This window comes from Miscanthus floridulus, chromosome 11 (genome assembly GCF_019320115.1).
Source record: "Miscanthus floridulus cultivar M001 chromosome 11, ASM1932011v1, whole genome shotgun sequence".
NCBI lineage: Eukaryota > Viridiplantae > Streptophyta > Magnoliopsida > Poales > Poaceae > Miscanthus > Miscanthus floridulus.
Window position 1 is genome coordinate 34,165,439 of NC_089590.1, and position 23,211 is coordinate 34,188,649.

At 47.7% G+C, this 23,211-nt stretch overlaps 1 protein-coding gene across 1 annotated transcript in view; it reads left to right on the forward strand.

Annotated features, from left to right (window-relative positions):
- The first annotated feature begins 14,904 nt into the window (after window positions 1-14,904).
- Window positions 14,905-23,211, forward strand: part of LOC136491778 (4-hydroxybenzoate polyprenyltransferase, mitochondrial-like) — an 88,540-nt gene continuing 80,233 nt past the window's right edge. Inside the window, exon 1 of the mRNA XM_066488013.1 lies at window positions 14,905-15,047. Within this exon, the coding sequence (XP_066344110.1) occupies window positions 14,905-15,047 (143 nt within the window). The remainder of the gene's footprint in view (window positions 15,048-23,211) is intronic.

Consider the following 23,211-nt stretch of genomic DNA (forward strand, 5'->3'; position numbering starts at 1 on the left):
TTTGTTGTGGTATTGGATGACTTTGGATGGGATTCAGGGCACCAAAATTTCATCAATTATAAAATTCAGAAGCCATTAAAGGTCCATAGATGGATTGTAAGTTGATGATGTTGGGACACAAATATCTTGGTCGTGAAGGCTGGCCCACCCTTTTACTCTCCCCGACCGAATGACTAAGGGCTGACGTATGATAGGAACTGTTGTGTTTATTTAACAGACATCTTAGGCCTTGTTTAGTTCCAAAAAGTTTTTCCAAAAAATGCTACAGTAACCATCGCATCGAATCTTGCGATACGTGCATAGAGTATTAAATGTAAACGAAAAAAACTAATTGCACAGTTTGGTTAGAAATCGCGAGACGAACATTTTGAGCCTAATTAGTCCATGATTGAATACTAATTATCAAATAAAAACGAAAGTGCTACAGTAGCCCAAAATCCCAAATTTCACCCAACTAAACAAGTCCTTACAGGGAGCCCTCGGACGCGCCGCCGAGCCATGCGAAGGCTCGAGGCCCATGAAGGCGCCTCCGATGAAGGCCCGGAGCGTGCTGCAAGGAAGCATACCGGCAGGTATCGCGAAGGTCGCTAGGGGAAGGATGACGGGTCTGATTAGGAGTCGACAAGGACTGGCGAAGGCAAGGCCTTCACCGGCCAAGGGCAGGACCTAAGAAGGGAGCGTGCGCAGGATGCATGCTGGGCCTCCAACTGGCTCAAAGTAAGGCCCAAGAAGCAACGCGGTAGAGAAGGAAAAGGCCAAAGATACCCTTAACAGAAAGGGAAATTCCACAATATACTTAGGATATGCCCTGCCAGTTATGGGGCAAAGATATAAAAGAGCTCCATCTTATACAGTGACCTATAAAAGAGAAGCAAACCCCATGTAAAGGAGGAGGAAGCTTTGAAATATTGAAACCCTAATTGTGCTGTCAATGGTCTCACATGTAACTCCTTGACTGTTCCTTCGCCTGTGCCGAAGGCTCATCGACACTTAGTCTGCGAAAGATTTGCATGTACATATTTTCAGTGGCGGATGCACGATGCGGGATAAGGGGGGCTAAAACAATGGAGATGTTGATTTGTATGAAGATTTAATGGTGAAATCAAGCTTTTGCTACAGTGATTAGGCTTGAAATCAAAAAATTAGGGAGGGGCTGGAGCCCCCCCCAGCCCCCCTTTGAATCCGCCGCTGCATATTTTGATCTGAGAAAGATTTGCATGTACATATTTTTAAGCTGAGATCCGTACGTCCAAACAAGAAATAGGCAGCCACGGGAGTTTACTATGAATAATAATCGTTTATTGAGTCATATCCGTATACATATCACATATTCTCTCTCTCTCTTATATATATATATATATATATATATATATATATATATATATATATATATATATATATATATATATATATATATATATATATATATATATATATATATATATATAGAACTACTACTCTGTAGCTGGCTACAAAATAACTTATTCTGTAGACACTTTGAGTTACGATAATTACTATGTTAATTTATGAGATTATAGTAACTCCTTACTAAGTGGTTTACTATAACGTTATGGTAAATATCCCCGTGTGTTATAGTAACCCAACTATAGTAAATATATATTGACATTATCATAAATTAGTATATAAAATTATGGTAAATGGAGGTGGCTACAGAATAACTTATTCTGTAGCTGGCTACTGAATAGCCTCTCCATATATATATATATATATATATATATATATATATATATATATATATATATATATATATATATATATATGCGCTTACTTGTTGCAGTGGTGAACTAGTCAGCGGCTGCTAAGAGTCAGACACCGATCGTGGACGTCCCGGGGAACGTGGAACGTGGCCATGTTCCCGTTCCCAGACTGCTAAAAGTTAGCCACGGAGTTGCACTTGCTGCAGTGGTATTGGAACAACGTCAACTATTGCTAGCTGCTCTGGAGTACTATAAATGAGACGGGACTATTAATTGATTCTTCGGGCAGAAAACCTTTGTCCCAGGGTAGCTCCGATCAAAGACTAGCTGTACACCTGCGCGATCGATCGAGCTCTAGTACTTTGTTCTCCTCTGATTAGTGATTGCATCCATGGCTTCCTACCGGGGTTCTGCCCTATGGCTACTACAATCGTCTCGAATGCTCGCAGCTGGTGCCACCAAACGGTCCGGAGTGTTTTGTGGAAATAATATTTACCGTCACTACTACACAAACTTTACTGGAGACGGACATTTTCGGTTTTCCGCGGCGGATAAAGCCGTCCGCCGCGGCCTAGAGGCCACGGTAAATCGTGGCTTAACCGCGGCGGGCGGCCTTGCCCGCCGCGGTTAATCGATTTACCGCGGCGGGCGGTGTAACGTGCCCGCCGCGGTAAATATACTTTTACCACGGCGGGCACGTTAGGATGCCCGCTGCGGTTAATCATTTTTAAAAAAACAAAAAAAACTAGGAGCCCGTCGGCGAGCCCGTTCTCGAGCCCACTGGCAAGCCCACCGGCGACGGATCCGGGCTTCCCACGGCCGCCACCACCTCGCCAGTCGCTCGCAGGGGACCACGCTGACGCCTCCTCGCGGATCCCTATGCCTCCTCGCAGATCCCGCCGCGCCGACGCGTCCTCGCCCGCCGTGGTGGAGGTCCTAGCGTCGTGGCCGTGGTGGATCCCGGCATCGTGGCCGTGGTGGAGATCCACCGTCGGATCCGGTCGCTCCACCGCCAGATCCATGGAGGAGGAGGGTGCAGCCGCCAGATCCGTGGGGGAGGAGGTCGCCGCCACCGGATCCGTGGAGGAAGAGGTCGCCGTCGCCGGATCTAGAGAGAGGAAGAGGGAGGAGTGAGGGAGATGGAGAGAGGAAGAGGGAGATGGAGAGGAAGAGGGAGATGAACTCACTGGATTTGAAACCCTAGCCCCACGCCGTCGTTGTTCATGGAGGATCCGTGGGGGAGGAGGAGGGCGCAGCCGTCGCCGTCGTCCCGTGCGCGCCGCTGTAGGGGGCGGCGCTATCACGTGGGTCATCAATGCCGACGGAGTTGGAGAGCTTCTCGAGCCGGTGCAGATCTGTTCTGCACCGACCACCCTCGCACCTACAACCACAGATCCAATCTCGGAACCACTTCCAGGGTCGACTCCATCAGCCACCCGCCGCTCGCTTCCTTGCTACCAGAGGAGGCATGTCAACAATGACGATCTGGTCGAATCTATCGATCGGGTCAGCCTGAAACTCGCCGATTGCCTCTCCATTGCTGAGTCGGCTCTAGACACCCTTGTTCAGCACCGAGCACCCTCCGACCCCGATCTATCGATGTCCAATGCTCGGCAAACTCCAGGGCTCGCCGCCCTGCCCTTCAGGCTCACCAACACCGCAGCTACATATCAGGACGCCCTGAGGGGCAAATTCGCCGACCAGCTCGCCGACCAGCTTCCACCAACCGTCAACATGCTGCACGCCAGCCAGGGTCTCGGAGCATCTCTCCAAACTATCCTTGAGGAAAATCCAGACTCCGAGTCTCAAGGATCCACCGTGCCCCTCGCCGAGACCTTCACCAAGCAACCTCCTCTCCTGCCTTTCCGGGGTGGCGCAATCTTCAACGTCAGTATCGACAGCCCCCCTCGGAACGGCGAAACAGATGAGGAACGCGCCGCCCGTGAAAACAGGAACGCTAACCGCGCACAACGGTGTGATAACAAACGCGCCATTGCGATGGCCGAGGCCGCTCGTGATAACCAGTTCGATTCACAAGGAAGGCCCCTCCATCGCAACCTCAACGAAGAATTCCTCCGCATTGACGGCCATGACGTTTTCAAGACTCCGAGCGCCAATCTGGCCGTGGCCGCCAACGAACTTGCTCACCTCCCGCAGACGCCCGAGATCGCCAAGGTCGCCTCTATGCTTAAAGCGGCACACTGTCAAGTTAACGAGATCCGAGAAGTTTAGAGACCTTCATGCTCCACAAGCGTGATCCGCCGATCAGCCGATCCTAGATCTAATCACCGCCCCAGTCAAAGCCGCTTCGTCGACCAGTCACTACCTCCCTAGGGGGGAGTTGGAGGCCACCACGCCGAGCATCATCGCCAGCATGACCAAGAGGTCGAACAGGACGCCCGAGTGCACCTCAGTAACCTTCGGGATGCACGACAGCGTATCGATCAATGATGTTTCGGGCGCCATGAAGATGAAGTACGACGTCGCCAGGAGTACGAGCAAGAGTACGGCAACCCGGACTCAGCTCTGGAGCTGATCGTCGCCGGCAATACTGCCGATGTCGGCCCCGACAGCCCAGAAGGGCCCCCTGCATTCACCAGGGCACTCCGAACGCTCCAGTGGCCCCGTGGTTTCAAAATCACTGGAGTCGAGCCCTACGAAGGAAGGATGAACCCAACTCAGTGGCTGCAGGCTTACGCCACCGCCGTCCGCGCCACCGGAGGAGACACCAACGTCATGGCGAACTATCTCCCTGTCATGCTCACGCCAGCCGCCATGAGCTGGTTCACAAGCCTCGCCCTGGACTCTATCGGTTCTTGGGAAGATCTGAAGAGAGTCTTCACCGACAACTACATGGCCACATGCAGGCGGCCGGGCACCAAGCACAATCTCAACCGCATCAACCAAAAGCCGTCCGAACTACTCTGCAGCTACATCAGACGCTTCTTCGAGATGAGGAATTCTATTCCCAACATCATGGAGGCCGAAGTCATCACCGCCTTCGTCCGAGGACTTCATCACCGAGAACTCCGTTCTAAGTTCAACAGAAAGCCACCTACCGGCATCGGCGAGATGATCACAACCGCCAACCAGTATGCCGACGCCGAGGAAGCAGAGGTGCATTTTAATGAAGATACGGGCACTAATCGCCCACCTCACCGCCACGACGACCGCAACGACGACCGACAGCACAACGTTCGCCACCACGACGACCACAACGACAACCGACAGTACAACGATCGCCGCTACGATGACCGTAGTTTCCATCAGGACAGCGGACATGATCGGTCAGATGGATTCAAGCCTGGTCAGAATTGCCGGCGCCGACCAGGTCACTTTGTTGCCAACGTCAATGAGCCGTGCGCAAAACGTAACTATGATGAGCAGTACAAGAAGATCCTCGACGGTCCGTGCCCCCTGCACAAGAACGCCAAACACAAGATGAAAGATTGCCTTGGTTTGGCTAAGGAGTTCTAGGAGAAAAAGTACAACGACGACAATGGTGGGAACGGAGGACGCCGACCACCTGGTGATAATAATAATGCCTTCCAGGACCATGACAAGGTGGTCGCCACCATCTTCGGGGGTTTCGCCTCCAACGAGGGCAGAAGGGAACGGAAGCTCGCCGCCCAACGTCATTTCGGAAGAAACTACCGCCAACCCCAGCTATCGCCCGTGGTTCGAAATCTCCATCACCTTCAGCAGGGCTGACCAGTGGGCGGACATACCCTACACAGGGCGTTTTCCCCTCGTCCTTGATGCGACTGTCCAGAAGGTGCTCTTTAGAAAAGTCCTCGTCGACGGTGGGAGCGCTTTGAATCTACTCTTCGCCGGGGCCCTAAGGGAGCTCGGCCTCAGGACAATAGACCTTATGCCCTCAGACTCCTCCTTCTGGGGCGTGGTACCTGGCAGGGCATCCAGACCACTTGGGGAAATTACCCTACCAGTATAGTTCAGCACGGCAACCAACTACCAAGTGGAGCATATTAACTTTTATGTCGCCGACTTCGACACCGCCTACCACGCCATACTAGGGCGTCCGGCTCTGGCCAAGTTCATGGCTGTTCCACACTATGCGTATTTGGTGTTGAAGATGCCTTCGCCTGCAGGAGTCCTGTCTCTATGGGCCAACCTCTTCGTCGCCTACGCCTACGAGATGGAAAGTCTCGCCCTCGCCAAAGCCACCGACCTCTCCATCTAGATGGCCAACGTGGTCGCCGAAGCCAAGACCGCATCTGCTGACGACATGGAGATCCTAGAGCCTCCCTGGGCCTCCGCCAAGTCCAAGGAAGTCAAGGAGATTGGCCTCGGCCTCGACGACCCTTCCAAGACGGTGAAAATTGGGGCTCACCTTGACCCCAAATAGGAAAGCATGCTCGTCTCCTTCTTTTGTGCCAACACCGATGTGTTTGCTTGGAAACCTGTAGACATGCCGGGGGTACCGCGGGAGAAGATTGAGCACTCCTTGAATGTCTCACCGACCGCTAAACCGATCAAGCAGAAACTTCGCCGATTCGCGTTGGACAAAAAGGAGGCTATTAGGGTAGAAATAAAATGGCTCTTAGCTGCCGGATTTATAAAAGAAGTGTATCACCTAGATTGGTTAGCTAATCCTGTTCTTGTTAAGAAAAAGAATAAAGAATGGAGAATGTGTGTTGATTATACTGATCTTAACAAACACTGCCCTAAAGACCCCTTTGGCCTGCCTCGGATAGACGAGGTTGTAGACTCCACCGCCGGCTGTGAATTGCTCTCCTTTCTTGACTGTTACTCCGGCTACCATCAAATCTCCCTTAAGAAGGAAGACCAGGTCAAAACATCTTTCATTATGCCTTTCGGTGCATACTGCTACACCACCATGTCCTTCAGACTAAAGAACGCTGGAGCCACCTACCAAAGGGCTATCCAGACGTGCCTCGACCAATAGATCGGCCATAACGTCGAGGCCTACATCAACGAAGTGGTCGTCAAGACTAAAACCGCCGACAAACTCATCGTCGACCTTGAAGAAACTTTCACAAACTTGAGCAAATACCGATGGAAGCTGAACCCTTTAAAGTGCATCTTTGGAGTTCCATCCGGTATCCTGCTAGGCTACATCGTCAGCGCTCGAGGCATTGAACCGAACCCTGATAAGGTCTCCACCATCACCAACATGAAACGACCGACGTGTGTCAAGGATATACAAAAGCTTACAGGCTGCATGGCTACGTTAAGCCGATTTATCTCGCGCCTCGGTGAAAAAGGGCTACCTTTCTTCAAGCTCCTCAAGGCCTCCGAGCATTTTTCTTGGTCGGAGGAGGCAGACACAGCTTTCAAGCAGCTCAAATTATTTTTAACAAAACCTCCAATCATGACAGCGCCACGACCAGATGAAACTCTACTGGTTTACATCGCCGCCACTTCTCGAGTTGTTAGTACGGCTATTGTCGTCGAACGTGAGGAAACTGGACACGCCTACAAGGTACAGCGTCCGGTCTATTTCATCAGCGAGGTACTTAATGAGTCCAAAACTCGTTATCCTCAGGTGCAAAAGCTGTTATATGCAATCTTGATCACCTCACGCAAGCTCCGACATTACTTCGAATACTACAAGATCGCCGTGGTCACTGAGTTTCCTCTGGGAGATATTCTCCGCAATAAAGAGGCCAATGGTCGTATCATCAAGTGGGCTGTTGAGCTCGGCACCTACTCCATTGACTTTAGAAGCAGACTGACCGTAAAGTCGCAGGCGCTCGCCGATTTCATCGCTGAGTGGACCGAAATCCAAGAACCCATCGCCGCCACTTGCCCCGAGCACTGGGTGATGTACTTCGACAGCGCCCTTAATATCAATGGTGCCGGTGTGGGCATTCTGTTCATCACACCAACAAAGGATAAACTCCGATATGTTCTTCGCATACATTTCTCGGTCTCCAACAACGTCGCGGAATACGAAGCATGTCTCCACAGCCTCCGTATAGCCATTGAGCTCAGCGTCAAACGCCTCATGGTATATGGGGATTCCGCGCTAGTTATCAATCAGCTTAATAAAGATTGGTCCTGTTCCAGTGAGAAGATGGACGCTTACTGTGCCGAAATCAGGAAGCTTGAAGGGAAATTCTACGGCATCGAGTACCACCACGTGGTGCGGGATCAAAACCAAATAGCCGACCAGCTATCAAAGATAGGATCTTCTCGCACCGTGGCTCCGCCGGGGGTTTTCGTTTAGGACCTCTTGACACCATCCATTAAAGAAGATAAGGAAGTTGTAGAAGTACCCCCTACCGAGCAGTTGGTACTCACGATACCTTCATAGGTCACCGATTGGAGGGAACAGTTCATCAAATACCTCTCCAACGGCGAAGTACCCACCGACAAAATCGAAACCGAACGACTAATTCACCGAAGTAAGCACTACGTGTTGGTAGACGGCAACCTAATGAGGAAAAGTGCCAAGGAAGGGATACTGCAGAAGTGCATCATCCAAGACGACGGTGTGAAGCTACTCTCCGAAATTCACTCTGGCTCCTGTGGCAATCATGCGGCTTCGAGAACACTGGTTGGCAAAGCTTTCCGAGCAGGTTTTTACTGGCCCACGGCCATCTCCGATGCGGAAAATCTCGTTCGACGATGCGAGGGTTGTCAGTTTTTTGCCAAGCAAATACATGTACCGGCACAGGAACTATAGACCATCCCAGCTTCCTAGCCATTCTCATGCTGGGGACTGGATATGATCGGGCCTTTCAAACCAGCGCCAGGAGGTTTCCGGTATGTCTACGGCGCCATTGATAAGTTCCCCAAGTGGATTGAGTACAAACCACTCGTCGCAGCTACTGCTAAAAAAGCAGTCGAGCTCTTTGAAGACATCGTACACAGATTTGGTCTCCCGAACAGCATCATCACCGACCTCGGGACAACTTTTACCGGCCATCATTTTTGGGACTTCTGCGAAGAACGGTGCATCTCTGTTAAATACGTTTCTGTTGCTCATCCTAGAGCTAACGGCCAGGTCGAACGAGCCAATGGTATGATCCTCGACGCCCTCAAAAAAAGGCTCTATCAGAAAGAAGAAAAGCATCCGGGCAGATGGCTCAAAGAACTATCAGCTGTGGTCTGGGGACTGCGCACTCAAGCTAGTCGCAGTACCGGCGTATCTCCATATTTTATGGTCTACGGCTCAGAGGTCATACTTCCAGCGGATATTGCATTCCGAGCACCTAGAGTAGAAAACTATGATGAAGACCAAGCCGCAGCTGCTCGGACAGAAGACATATTGATCGGGCCGAGGAAGAACGTCTGATTACTTGCGTTCGCACATCCAAGTACCTCGAAGGTCTGCGGAGGTATTACAACCATAACATCAAAGGTCGTTCGTTCGCGATCGGCGACCTCGTCTTACGTCGGAAACAAAAACCCGAAGGGCTTCACAAGCTGTCTTCACCATGGGAGGGCCCTTATGTCGTAAAAGGTGTTACTCGACCAGGGTCTTATCGCTTATGCGACTTAGATGGACTTGATGTTCCCAACTCCTGACACATAGAGCACCTTATACGTTTCTACCCCTGAAATAACATAGATATGTATTCTTTACTTTAAAATTAATAAAGTTCTGGTCTCCATAATTTCTCTACATTTTTTCCTTCATCATAAGCTTCACTTACCATTAGCGGGCTATACGCCACTCCGTGACGGCCTCCAATACGCTCGACAAGTACGCCCAAATCGCTGAGCATGATTTCTCCAAATCGCCGAGCGCGATTTCTCCAAATCGCCGAGCACGTTAACTCCCAATCACCAAACACGATTTTTTCAAAAATTGCCTACTATGTTTTCTTTGGGCCACAAAGGTTATTCTACTAAAACAATGGCGATCATGCTTTCCAAGTTTCGAAACATAGCCCGCCGATCGTCAAGCAGCACACGTTTTTTTTTCTTCTGTTTTCTATGAAGAACACCCAGTCTCCGACTACATCCTACACGTGCTTAGCTGCTCCGCGCTCTGCGTTACGGTTGGTCGGCTGTGGTCCCTTGACCATGCCTGTTCGTCCTACACGTGTCAGGGTCCCTGCGCTCGACGTTATCGACTATGGGCTAGTCAAGGCCTAGATTTCAGACATGAACTAATTGCTCGAACGCCACTTTAGCCATTTCTCCTGCCAAGTTACTCAAGTTGGCTGCTGGGCAGCACGATTTTTCACACTGATAACTCCAGAGGACGCCAAGGCTCTAACACCCCACCTAACGTGCTATGAGCTCCGTGCTCTGCATGTGGGGCCCTAGGCCACGGTCTTATGATAACGCATGTTTCTCCAACATATGCATGGGCTCCACGTTATGCGTTACGAATCACGACCTAACTAAGGCATCAAGTTTAGTGAAAACTAACTGATCGAACACCGCTTATATTATGCATAACTGCATCGGGTTGATAATACGACGATTCTTCATAGACCAGATAAATCAAGTGTTACAGGCGGTAATATCCCGACAGTTCGTTAAGCTTCGCCAACAGTTTCTGTTTTGCCAAACAGGTCTATATCCCCGATAAGCACTTTCGCCACATCCTTAACGTCATCCTCCAGCTGCTGGGTTTGCGCATCGCTCAGCCCATGGGCGAACCCACCACCTATCGACTGGATGTCGACGGACGGATAATGGGACCGAACCACTGCAAGGGCATGAGTAGAGGTGGTCAAAACGGCGTCGCGGTTGAAGTTTTTGAAGTTCTCCCACGCTACCTCGCATCTCTGAACGGTGGTGTCTGGCCCTTGCTGCCTACCATCAGGACAGGGCGCCGGTTCAACGTCGATGCAGTCAAGCACTGGTTTTATTGCAGCAGTTATAGTGTTGAAGTTGTCCTTTTGGACTTTGGCTTCCTGCACCAGCACATCGAACTGTGCCATGGTTTTATGTCAATAATCTGCAAGAATTACAATGGTTCATCACGACAAAAAAGTATTACGACGTCACTTCCGATCAGGGGAAACCTACCTTTCAATTCTTCGGCCAGTTTATCTACTCGCTCCGACTCCTTCGTTTTCTCTTGTCGGATTCGTTCGATGGTCTGGCGAAGCTGGTTGAGTTCTGCATCTTGCTCTGCAAGCACAAAAGATAAGAAAAGGAAAAAAATATATGGCCAATTACTGCAAAGCACATTATGTGAAAAAGAATACCGGATTTCAGCTTGGATACATCCTCCAACTGCTGGCACTTCCGGTCGAGCTGCTCAGTTTTACTATCGAGTTCTCCGTTTTTCTTGCTCAACTGCTCGGACATATTTTTAAGTTCCTCGGATACAATCGCCAGCTGCTCAGATGTCTTCTTCAGCTGCTCAGACGAAGCCGTTAGTCGCTCGGACAGAACCCCATTCTGATGTTCAAGGTCCCACGAGTTCGACTCCGCAAGGTCCCGCTCGCGCTGGGCCCTCTGAATACTTTTCTCCGAAAGACTTAACGCCTCCCGGAGTATCTTATTTTCCTCGGCGAGGGGCTCCATTCTCTTTATCAGTTGGTGCCGTTGATCGGCTGTCCGAGCTATCCCGTGCGGATTAACAATGCAAGAGATAAACCTTGATCTTCCGACAACATATATCGGTGTTACTGGCGTGGTACTCACCTCGATTTGAGTCATAACTCTAGCGACGGCGGATTTCGACCTCTTTATCTCCCTGGTGGTGTTTTCTTCCTCGACGAGTACCACCTCTTCCCCGTGTTTCCGGAGAATCCAGACGGACTGGGGTTCAGGTGCGGCACACTCGATCTCCATGACCTCGTCCTCCTCCGCCGTCGCTTGAGGCACCACCGGGGGGCTCTGTGGTCGGACCGCTGCTCCGACCACTCCTGGCATCCCTGCGGGTGACGACGTTTGCTCCTTGGCCGTTGACGGAGTTGCATCTGTAACCTCCGGCGCATCAACAACAGCCGCAGTTTCTATTTCCAAGGTAACGACTTTTTCGGTCGTAGCCACGGTTGCGGTCGCCGATGCGCCCGTCATGTGCGCCAACGATTCACCATCGCCAGGTCTACTGGGAGCGGTGGCTGGCCCGTCCTCTGTTCGTCGAGCACTCGGGGACTCCTGGACGGGAGCAGTCGTCGTTTTTTCTTCTGAGGTCACGGGCCTCGGCGTCGCACTGCGTAATATCGGCTTCTCAGTGACAAGGAGAAATCAAGGAACAATATTATTACTCCAAGGCAAATATACTTACGGTTTGGTCTTTCGATTGATTTTCTTGAATCGGCGATGCCTGCCTGACCCCCCAGGCGCGGCTGCTTGGTCGGCTTTATGGGAGGACTCCTGCGCCTCTACAGCGGGCTGCCACTCTTCTTGGTGCCCGGGGGCCCCCCTTCTGTGTGTTGTTCGGGGACTTCGGTATGCATCACCGGGACGTCCGCCGTTGCCCGACCATAACTTTCCCGTGCTCGCTGCTTGGGAGCGTCAGCATCCGCCGGTGCCTCCGTCGTGCTCGGCGGAAGCGCTGACTGGTCCTCGTCATCGTCCAACCACTCCAGCATAGCCGTTCATCGTGGCCGAACTGCTCGGTCCTCTCCAAGAGAGATGCCGCCTGGTTTGTGTGCATGAGAGCTTGCGGTTTTTCTCCTTTTTTGGACCGGCTCGTCTACTGCCGGTCTTTTCCCATGGACCTTCTCTGACACTGGGGATGGACCATCCGACGAGGAGCTCGGCTCACCCTCTTCGGGCTACAGCGGCCGCCGAATGTCTACTCCTTTCGGCCAATCGGCTCTCGGCACGTTTGAAAAGTATATTGCCCTATCCTGCGAATGGATCTTTTTATAAGTAAGTCAGTCCTATGCTCGGCAATCGATGCCTGGTCGATGCGGAGTGAAAGGGTTACCTGAGGAGGTGGATTGCCGCAGTTGAAAGCCTTCGTTCCTTTTGGCCAGCTGAATGAGACATTGGAAGTAAATAGATCCATGGCACGATCTATTACTTCTTTCTTCGTCAGGCGGTCCATGCTTTCATGGGTACCGTCGTTATCACCTTTAAAGTCGAACGCCGGGTGGGCCCTCTCTTTGCAGGGTTGGACGCACCGCACTATGAAGCTAGCTGCAACCAATTCACCCCTAAGCTCCACGCCCTTAATCAATTCCAGAAGTTCCATTACTTGCTCCATGTCAGCGTTGTTGGGTCTCTCCGACCAGTTACTATGGTTAACCGGGATGTGATGGACGTCGCATCGAATCATTGGGTGACTTTGTTTGATATAGAACCATCTGGAGTTCCAACCTTTCAGGGAGGTATTCAGCGGAACGTTGATGTATTCGCTGGCCATCCCATCCCTGAGCTACAGGTACACGCTGCCGACCACCTTTGAACCGCTGCCCCCCTTCTTCTTCAGACAAAACAGATGCCTGAAGAGGTTGAAGTGTGGAAGAACACCAAGAAACGCCTCGTAGAAATGGATAAAGATGGACACATGCAGTATGGTGTTGGGGTGCAGGTTGCAGAGGCTAATCGCCCAAAACTCCATAAGATCCCTAAGAAAGGGGTGGACAGGAAACCCTAATCCTCGCCAGAAATAATCTTCAAATACAACAGCCTCATCAGTATGTGGTGTCGGGAAGGGCTCACCACTAGCCGACCGCCATCCAGTAGTGAGGCGGCCTGGGAGAATGCCCGCCGCCACCATCCTATCGAGATTCGCCGCTGACGTCTTCGATGGCACCCACTCCTCGTCGCGGCTGGCTCCGGTGGCCACTTTCTTCGGCTTTGCGGCTCCTTTTTTCAGTGCCATTTCCTATGGATTGGTCCTAGGGTTGGAGGCGAATGCTCACGATTGGTGAGGAATGTGGAGCGCAGGGAGTGCGAAGGCAGGAAGCAGGGCGGCTTGACAGAGGTAGGAGGCGATGTATGTGGCAGCGCGGTTATAAAGCACTTTCCCCACTCTCCCTTGAATCTGAGGGTTTTTGGGAAACCGTTCCCGCGATCAGCGCTACTTCGACTCCTCCAAAATGGTTTAATGGGACGCAACTTGGGCTATCACGTCACAGTAGCCCACGCCGCTCATTTATCGCCGCCACTTATTCTCCGAATTCTCCGTATTTTATTGAGGCTTAGTAACTGATACTGTACAACCATTACTCCGAATTTCTCGCCGCGGTTTGATTTATCCGATATCTACGTCAGAAACACGGGGACTGACTACCTGCTCGGACGATTTACTAATTTTTGAGCCTAGCACCACGTGACTACGTCAGCTCCTGTCAGGCTCGGGGACTAAGTGGGCACACTTCACCTTGCGATGAATGTGTTTGTTTTTTATCTCGAGGCTACGCTCGGGGACTGGCTACCTGCTCAGACGGTTTACTAATTTCTGAGTCTGGCACCACGTGACTACGTCACCTACTGTCAGGCTCGGGGACTAAGTGGGCACACTTCACCTTGCGGTGAATGTGTTTGTTTTTCTGAAAGACTCCGAGCCTCTAAAAGATTAAACAAGGTATCTTTACCCTCGTTTTCGGATTCTAAGTGGGCACACTTCACTCTACCATGCAGGAATTTTTAATTTTGGACTTGAGCTCCTTGCACCCTTATGACAAGTCGTGCTCAGAACACACTGCTCGGCGATGTTGTACGCTGCTCGGCAGCTGCTCACAACTGCTCGGCGACTCCTTATGGTGGTCGGACCACGATTTGGACAGCTCGGTTTTGGTTCGCACCTGCTCGGAAAGTCTCAAGACGGTGTTGCACAACGGGTACAAGACGCTCGGGGACTAGCTATGGGGGGTACGACCCCGGATACCCACGGCAGGTCACATGGGCTATACCTCCAGAGGCGGCCCAGCCCGCAAGAAGGAGCCTTGCGGGGCACGATTCTGCTCGGCGACCCCGCAAGGCACAGAGAGGATATCCTGAAGATGTTACGAGATCTGATAGGATACGTACGATCCCTTGTTTCTTGTAATCTGTTATTACTTTTCGGTTATCTCTCAGATCTAACCGACTTGTAACCTTGCCCCCAGACTATATAAGGCGGGCAGGGACCCCCTACGAAATCACGGCAAATTATACGATAGCTAATACGAACCAACAGACTACAGGAGTAAGGTATTACGTCATACTGACGGCCTGAACCTGTATAACTCGTGTGTCTCTGTTGCCTTCTTGTTCTTGATTACACGCTCCTCTGCCGATCAATCTACCATCACGGGATACCCCTCGGTGGACTGCCGATGATTTTTCTTGCATGGTAGAGCCTCCACCACCAAGGCAGCATGCGCCGGCGTCGTGGGTAGACCGCTGGCTCCCGACGGCGGCGAAGCCCTATGCGATGCTTGCCCGTCTCGACAAGCCTGACGCCATTTGGCTCTACGCATGGCCCTGCATCTGGTACTATGTCTCTACATTTGCGTATACTTACTGGAATTCACCTACCGGGGTCGCTCTCCCGTACTTTCTATGATTCATTTAATCATTTATTTATTATTATTATTATTATTATTATTATTATTATTATTATTATTATTATTATTATTATTATTATTATTATTATTATTATTATGTTGCAAGCGTAGGAAATAATAATAAAAACGATTTGACTTACCTTTAAGCTGTTGCTATGTTAATTATTTATAGTTATTGATACATGTCCTAAGAGCATCTCCAAGAGTTCCCAATAAAACCTTCCAATCTAGATTTTTTGGCAAGAATATAACAAACACATCTCCAATGGTTGTCAATCTCACACCCCAATCTTTTGGTACTTGAAAAAAAAAAATCACCGAACGTGCGGATATATGGGCGCCTCTTCCATGCTCGTGTCTGCCAATCTAGCATGGAAAGGCGTGAGAAAGAATAAAGAGTATGAAATGGTTCCTGATGTAAATTTACAAGAGAGAAAGAGTATATAAAATTGGTTAGGATAATTTAGAAATAGTATAGTCTTGATGTAAAAATATCTTCTATATTTTATGGGTGAATTATTGGAGATCGTCTTATTTTTTTTCTCTCAATACTTTTTGTCGAGTTGGAAAACTTCATAGTTTTGGAAATAAATTCTTGGGAACTCTTGGAGATGCTCTAGTAGGACTTGGTATATATGTATAATATTTGTATCTCCAAATAAGTATATTATATGAAAGTATATTCTATACTCAATCTTTAAAAAGTATATTTGTCCTAATAGGACTTGGTATGTACAATCTTTAACAGGACTTATAGTATACATCCTAATAAATTTTTAATAATGGTCGGGGGGAAATTGGACGGCTCACGATGATCGATCTGATAGCTAGAAAGGCAGAGGCACCGTTTGGGGACGCACCGTGAGGCAGCAGATGCCTATTAAATGGTGGGACGATAGACACCATATGCCTACTAAAATGGTGGGATCAGCACCAAAAAAAAGGCATGATAATTCCTTTTTCAAAAAATTTTAGCGTAATCAAGGGTAAAATAGTAAATCTATAATAGAAGAATAATATTTTGAGTAGTATAATTGGGTGGATGTTTGAAGTAGTATAGTTAGACTTTATTTGGATTGCGGGTTTTACTAAGGCCCCGTTTAGTTTCGAAAATTTTTGGCTTTTGGCTACTATAGCACTTTCATTTTTATTTGGCAAAAATTGTCCAATTATGGACTATTTAGGCTTAAAAGATTCGTCTTACGATTTCTCGGCTAACTGTGTAATTAGTTTTTTTTCGTCTACATTTAGTACTCCATGCATGTGCCGCAAGATTTGATGTGACGGAGAATCTTGAAAATTTTTGGTTTTTGGCTTGCATCTAAACGGGGCCTAAGTTGAAGTGGGTTGACCTAAATTCCTAGCTTTTTGGTTTGGAGATAGAACCGTGGGACCAACCCAGCAGGAAATATCCGCATTGCTGGTGATCCTCGTCGTCTGTGCCTAGGGACGCGTGGCGTTCATTGAAGTAATATTTGAAGCTTAAGGAAGCAATGGTCTATAGTGCTGGAAAAAACAAAAAAAATCTGAGCAGAGTACTATTGGCTAAGCATGCATGCAAAAGATGGAATGTTGCTGCACGTACTGAACGTGTTGCTCCTGTCCAGATGACTGACTGAGAAGAATTCCCGAGATGCTGATTGCCTGATTCTGTTAGCTTTGCTGTTGTCAAATTGCTGGGCACCAAACAAGAAAGGTGTCCAGCAGTGGCCGCCGCGGGTCGTGCCATGGCGGCGTGGCGCGCTGCGCGAGGGCGGCTCGACCGCATGGCGATGGCTCCCTCGGCTATGGCAGACGGATCCACTTCCTCCAGCCTGATCTGCGAAGGACGCGGATCCGGTGGGTTGGAGCCCGTTCCTGGCCCTACCGGCCTGGGAAGCTGTACGGTGGAGCTCGAGGATTGAGCGAGGAGTGCTGGCGGCCTGGAGGACGTGAGATGCGGCGGTATGTCTGAGATGCGGGCATGCGGTGGCATGGCGGACAGAATGCCGTGGGGCTGTGACGGTGCAGTGACGGTGGTAGATCCGGCGCGTGAGGAGGCTGGATCCTCCATCCGGATCTATGCTCGGCTCGTCGGCATGGAAGTTGCCGTGTGCAGGTGGCCGCAGACATTAAGGCACGAAGGTTTTGACGTGGTGTGGCATACACCGGTAGAGAACCGAGCTTTACTCTCGGTGGGGAACCTCCTCTAGTCCCGATTCCTCACTCGGAAGCAAGCATCCGGGACTAAAGGAGGTCATTTAGTCCCGGGTCAGGAACCGGGACTAAAGGAGGACCTTTAGTCCCGGTGGGTAACACCAACCGAGACTAAAGGTGCCTCCTGACATGTCACGATGACCGGCACCTTTAGTCCCGGTTGGTAATACGAACTGGGACTACATGTTTTTTTCTTTTTTCTTTTCTTTTTATTTTTTTGTTTTCTTTTCAAAATAGGTTTTCGAAGTCGTATTGTACGCTGCTAATTATACATTTATACGCGCATATAGTATGTTTTGGTTCAAGCACAATGAACGTATTAAATCACACAATTCAAGCATAGAAATATATATATATATATATATATATATATATGCATGCATGCATCATATATATATTTACATGCATGCATGCATATGTGTATTTTACATTATATTATTTCATGTGCATATATTACAAAAGATTGCATTATAGTTGTTGTAATATAACAAGTTTCCTCTCATCCTCTAGCTTGGCTTCAATGGCAGTGTTGGGTCAAAGTAGAACTCGCCCTTGGAATCGATGACCTGCTCATTAAAGAATCCGGCTATAGACTCTTGAATTGCTTTGATTTGGTCTTGCCGTATGACCTTTTCCTCCAACCATCGAGTCTACAGGTTTGAATTAAAGGAAAATAAATTAATATATGTACATATATATATATATAGACATAGTAACACAATCAATAATAATAATTAAATGAATATATAGTATATTTTTAACGTACTTTGAGTCTCTCTGTAGGAGTTCTTTGGGAGAGCACCTTGATAAACTTGCAAACATAGTAACCACAGTAGTTGTTCCCCTGTTCCTGCCTCAGACACCACTTTACGAGAAAAAGATTTGTCATCCAATCTGGTGATCCGGTGAAAGCTATATGTTTAATTAATAAAGATGATGCGATTCAGGGGACTTACTTTCAAAGGGATTACATTCAGTGGCGCTTTGCATTTTTCCATGTGTTGCTTCTCAATAAAGGTTTTCCAAACACTGCCCAATAAAAAATTTGCCACGTCATCAGATATAGTTAATCATCATGTTTGTGTGTATATATAGTTGCTAGAGATCCCGAAATTACCTCTGGATAATATCTATCATATCTTGGTAGTCTTGTTGTGGTTTTCTCATCGAGTCATAGATTATCAAGTGACTTTTCACCAGATCGATGTCCATCAATATCCAGTGATTGCTGTATGTGTTTATAGGATATAACGCATAACACTCATTAATTAACTAGAATCAACATATGAGCCAATAAGGATATGATCGACATGATTAACACTCACTTGAAGTTATAGGGAAAGAGTATATCCTTCTTGTGGCGTTGGTTCACTAAGAAGTTCATGAGGTTACTCTCTGACTCAGACTTCCAATTAGTCTTTGGAGTAATTGGGTCTTTGAATACTATATGGGGATCAACAAAACCAATTTCATTGCAGCCTTCCTTTCTGAGCTCTGTCATTGTAAATCTGCATATATATAGTACTTGTTAGGATAATTTATATGCATATACACACATATGATGAGTTTAATAATAGATCGAAAGAATTATTACTTACAGGCAATAGCAGCTAATGATAACTTTGTCCAGAGAGGTCAGGTGGCATAGTTGATGAAATTCTGCAAAGTCAACATACACAACATCATCACCACGGAACCAATGTTCGTCTCTAATTCTGACACCAACGCAGAAGTCTCCACTGGTAGACGCCTGCATGTACCACTTGTTTAGCGGGTACATTTGCGTCCCCAGATCAGATAAGGCTTGAGGGTTGTATAGACTCTGGCCTAGTACAAATTTTTTCTTTCAAATATCAACCTCTGCCGCACTCTCAATGTTTCCATCACCAAACATCTAGTAAAGGTCGAGACCAGTCTCATCAAGAAATTCACCAAGGTGATCCAAATTGACATCCGGAGGTATGTTTGCCTGATGCATTAATCCTAAATTCGAACCATATTCATTACCAACAACTAACGGGGGGATTGATTGGTGCGCTTGTTGTCCGAGTTGGGCAACTCCTTTCCCTGCCCGCTTCTTTTTCTGTGCCGCCTCAATTGACTTGGTGACAGTGCGGTCATAGTCTGATAACGTTGATTTGGACAGCTTACGAGATTCCCGCTGTTGTTGCTGGTAAGAAGTCACCTTTTTTCTTAGAATATCTGGAGCTACGAAGAAGTACGGTTTCTCCAGGTTTCTCTTTGCTTCTTGATTCATTTTAAGTTTGTCATAGAATCTAGACATGTCTTTTTTATATGCATCAGTTCCTTCTTTCTTCTCTTTAGATATTATTTTAGGAATAGCCCTTGGTTTCACGGTGGCTTTCTTTGCAGGCGGGGACTGGTTCTTCGTTTGAGGGGCTGGCCTCTTGCTAGGCTTCTTGGTAGGCGAGGGCAGCGGAGGCGTTGGAGACCTCCTTGGAGGTGTTGGCAGCGGCGTTGGAGACCTCCTTAGAGGTGGCGGCTGCGGCGTTGGAGACCTCCTTGGAGATGGTGTGGATGCAGCCTCGTCTTCCAACACAATGTCATCGTACAGAGCACTATGATGATCTGGCGATTGAACAATTGGATTTAGGTTGGGGGAGGATCTGCTACAAAAAAAGGAATGACATATTATTATGAGCAGATTGTTAATTATTTAAGCCAATACAAATTAATGATGTAGTGTTTTCATCCGCACGTACCTATGGTGAGGTAGTCCAGGAGGAGGTGGAGCCGACATCCCTGGAATGATGATGTAGCGCTTGCGCCAAAGAATGAATGTCTTCTCTGCTTCTCCTAGAGTCTTCTCGCCATCACCTCCAGGAATGTCAAGAGGCAAATCACTAAAACCTTTTTCAGCTTTATCTACCGAGATGGTAGCATATCCTTCTTGGATTATATTCCCATGAATCCTTGGTGTCTTGGTTCGGGCGATAGGATTAACAAGACCGATAGCCACCTTGATTGTGGAATTCTCCTTCGGAATGTGTAGCTCACACGTTGTACAAGGTTCAGTGACGTCATCCACAGGGAAGCGCAGTCCTGTGTCCCCTGGATTTGGTATCACCGTGGAAGCGCAGCTGCTTTTCAACTGAACAGATTGGCTAATGTTGATTCCTGGCTCTGATGCCTGCTTGCTTGCACTCATTGCTATTTGCACTTGCCTTCTGATTTCCTCCTGCATTCTCGCTTCAAGGTTTTTTTCCCGCTCCTGTGCTTCACGCACCGCTTCCTCTAACCTCTGGAGCCGCTATGCCTCTTCTTCCTTCTTTCTCTGGCGACTTCTGTAGGAAGGTCTGTCCTGAGGGAATCCATGCTCCCACGAGACACTTCCTTTGCCTCTAGTTCGGCCACCATGTTCAATAGTCCCGATGGCGTATGTCAGCTTATCCTTCTCTCTGTTGGGCCTGAACGCACCACTAGCAGTAGCTCTCTGAGCATAAAATAATCTTTCTGCTGCTTCTTGCAGTCTTGCGCCATAAACGCACTTCCCTGTCTCCTGGTCTAGTGTTCCCCTATGACCGAAAAACCAATTCTTTGCACGTTCTCCCCACTCGAGTGATTCTGGTCTGATACCCTTGGCAAGAAGGTCTGCTTCCATTTTGTTCCACTTCTTAATGGCAGTCGGGTAGCCACCTGATCCCAAGGTATGATGGTATGTCTTCTGTTGGGCATTACGTTGGTTCTTTATCACCCAACTCACACCCTCTTCCGAAGTCTTGTACTGTACAAACTCATCCCAATAGGGCCTCTGCTTTGAGATCGGGCCTGGGACAGTAAAATCTGGTGCTATGTTCTTCTTGACATACGTCGTGTATAGGTGTTTCTTCCAAGTCTGAAACTGGGTGGCCATCTTCTTCATTGCCCAATCCCTAACTCGCTCCTTCAATTCATCACCATCTATTATATCATCATAACCATCTGTTTGGAGCGTGAAATGTACCAAGACATCATTCCAAATTAACGCCTTGTCACGATCGGAGACAAAACTGATATGAGGAGCATTGGTCTTCTTCTTCCATTCACGGGTACTAATCGGGAGCCGGTCCCGTACAAGGTAACCACAGTGGTGCACAAATTTCATTTTATTCGGCCCCCCGGTTCTCCTGTATCCACATTGAACTCCGAGATGATGAAGCGACCCTCCAATGGCTTTTTGGGACCTCGAACATTTTTACTCTTCGTTGTAGTTGTTGATGTCGATCCAGAGGGCTACAAAACATAAACATTATTTTTAATGTCATGAGCACACATAAGACATATGATAATATATATAGCTAATAATAAAAAATATATACTTGGCCAATATGTTGTTGCTCATTTTGTTCAAGAGCTAAGTACTGACTCCCGTCATCTGCATCCTCTTGCACGTTATTTTTAGCACCATCATCATCGGCAACTTGAGTGCCAGTGTTGATCAAATTCATCATCAACTCCTCCTCATCCATGTTTCTTGGGTCGGCCATCTAGCTTCAAAAAACAAAACCAATATATAGTACGTCAAATCTTTGCTTATTACATGCGTAAAATCTACGAACAATATGCATTATTAAATCTTGCCCCTCGGTCACGGACGCAATTCGCCACACTAGGACGAACTACGTCGGTACTAGGGCGAATTAGGGCTATACATAAACGGCCGAGGGCAAATTGCATCGGTGACTAGGGCGAACCACGTCGGTGACATCAACGGCGCAGTTCATCCTGGTGTGATTGTTTAGCATTAACGATAACGATAATACGAATGTTGATCAACTAGGCCACGAGAAAAGGGCGGTGTGACAAGAGTGGCGGTGCTCCACTCCGCCGTATATATGTCTGTACACATGGGTGAACGAGGGTGGCGGTGCTCCGCCGTATACATAGAAACGCATGGACGAACGATGGCGGCGGTGCTCCGCGACGTATATATACATGCATATGAATACATATGAATACAAACGACGTATATATATATGCATATGAATACAAATGATAAGAATTTATTTTCTTCTTCTACAGGCGATCTCTGATGCTATGATATAAAGTTTGAAGATAGTCTTCCTGGAAAAAATATGTAATGCTCATATTACTTTAGCAACATTAATATATTATATCTGTATATTCAAAGTTCACAAATGAAGAAATGTTGAAGTTTTCCTTCATTTGTCTGTAGCCATGCATGCAAGTCCATCCAAAACTGCTTACATCATCACATGTAATATTTTTGATAAACTAAAAAACGCTTAGTATACAAACTGGGTATCAAAATTGAGTTCCTATTTGACCATTATATATCCTACAACAAATCCTTCAAAAAAAAAGACCCTACATGAATATATTTGGATAAAATTTCGTTAACAAACATTGATCTATGAAGATAGAAAAAATTCTTCTATTGAAACTGCATCTTGGAATAATGGCATATCATATAGTGATGAATATATGGCGGTTGATGGGCTGGATCATTTTCAACTTTAGTGACAACGACAATGGTTGCCATCCTGAGGAGTTTGTACGAAAGTTCATTAGCGGATGGTTCATAGCGTTGTTTCCAAATAATATATAGCGTGTTTATTATATAAGCCATGGATTTACATCGATCTAATTAATTTCTAAAGTAATTTCATTGGTGGTCCTTAATTAAACTTGTCATGAGTTCAGGTCCCAGTGATCTTAAAATGTATTTTTGTACCATAAAATGCAGTTTTTGACACTCTAATTAAACTTGCTAATTTATCCATATAATATCCAAATATTCAAAACTTGCGTTAAGATATGTTTTTTATTTAAAATCATTTAGAGTTCCAAATATTCATTTTCAGTTCCTAGATTTTGTGATTCAAAATTTAGAATTTTCAATCGACCTCGAGCGTTGACATGGCTTACACCAA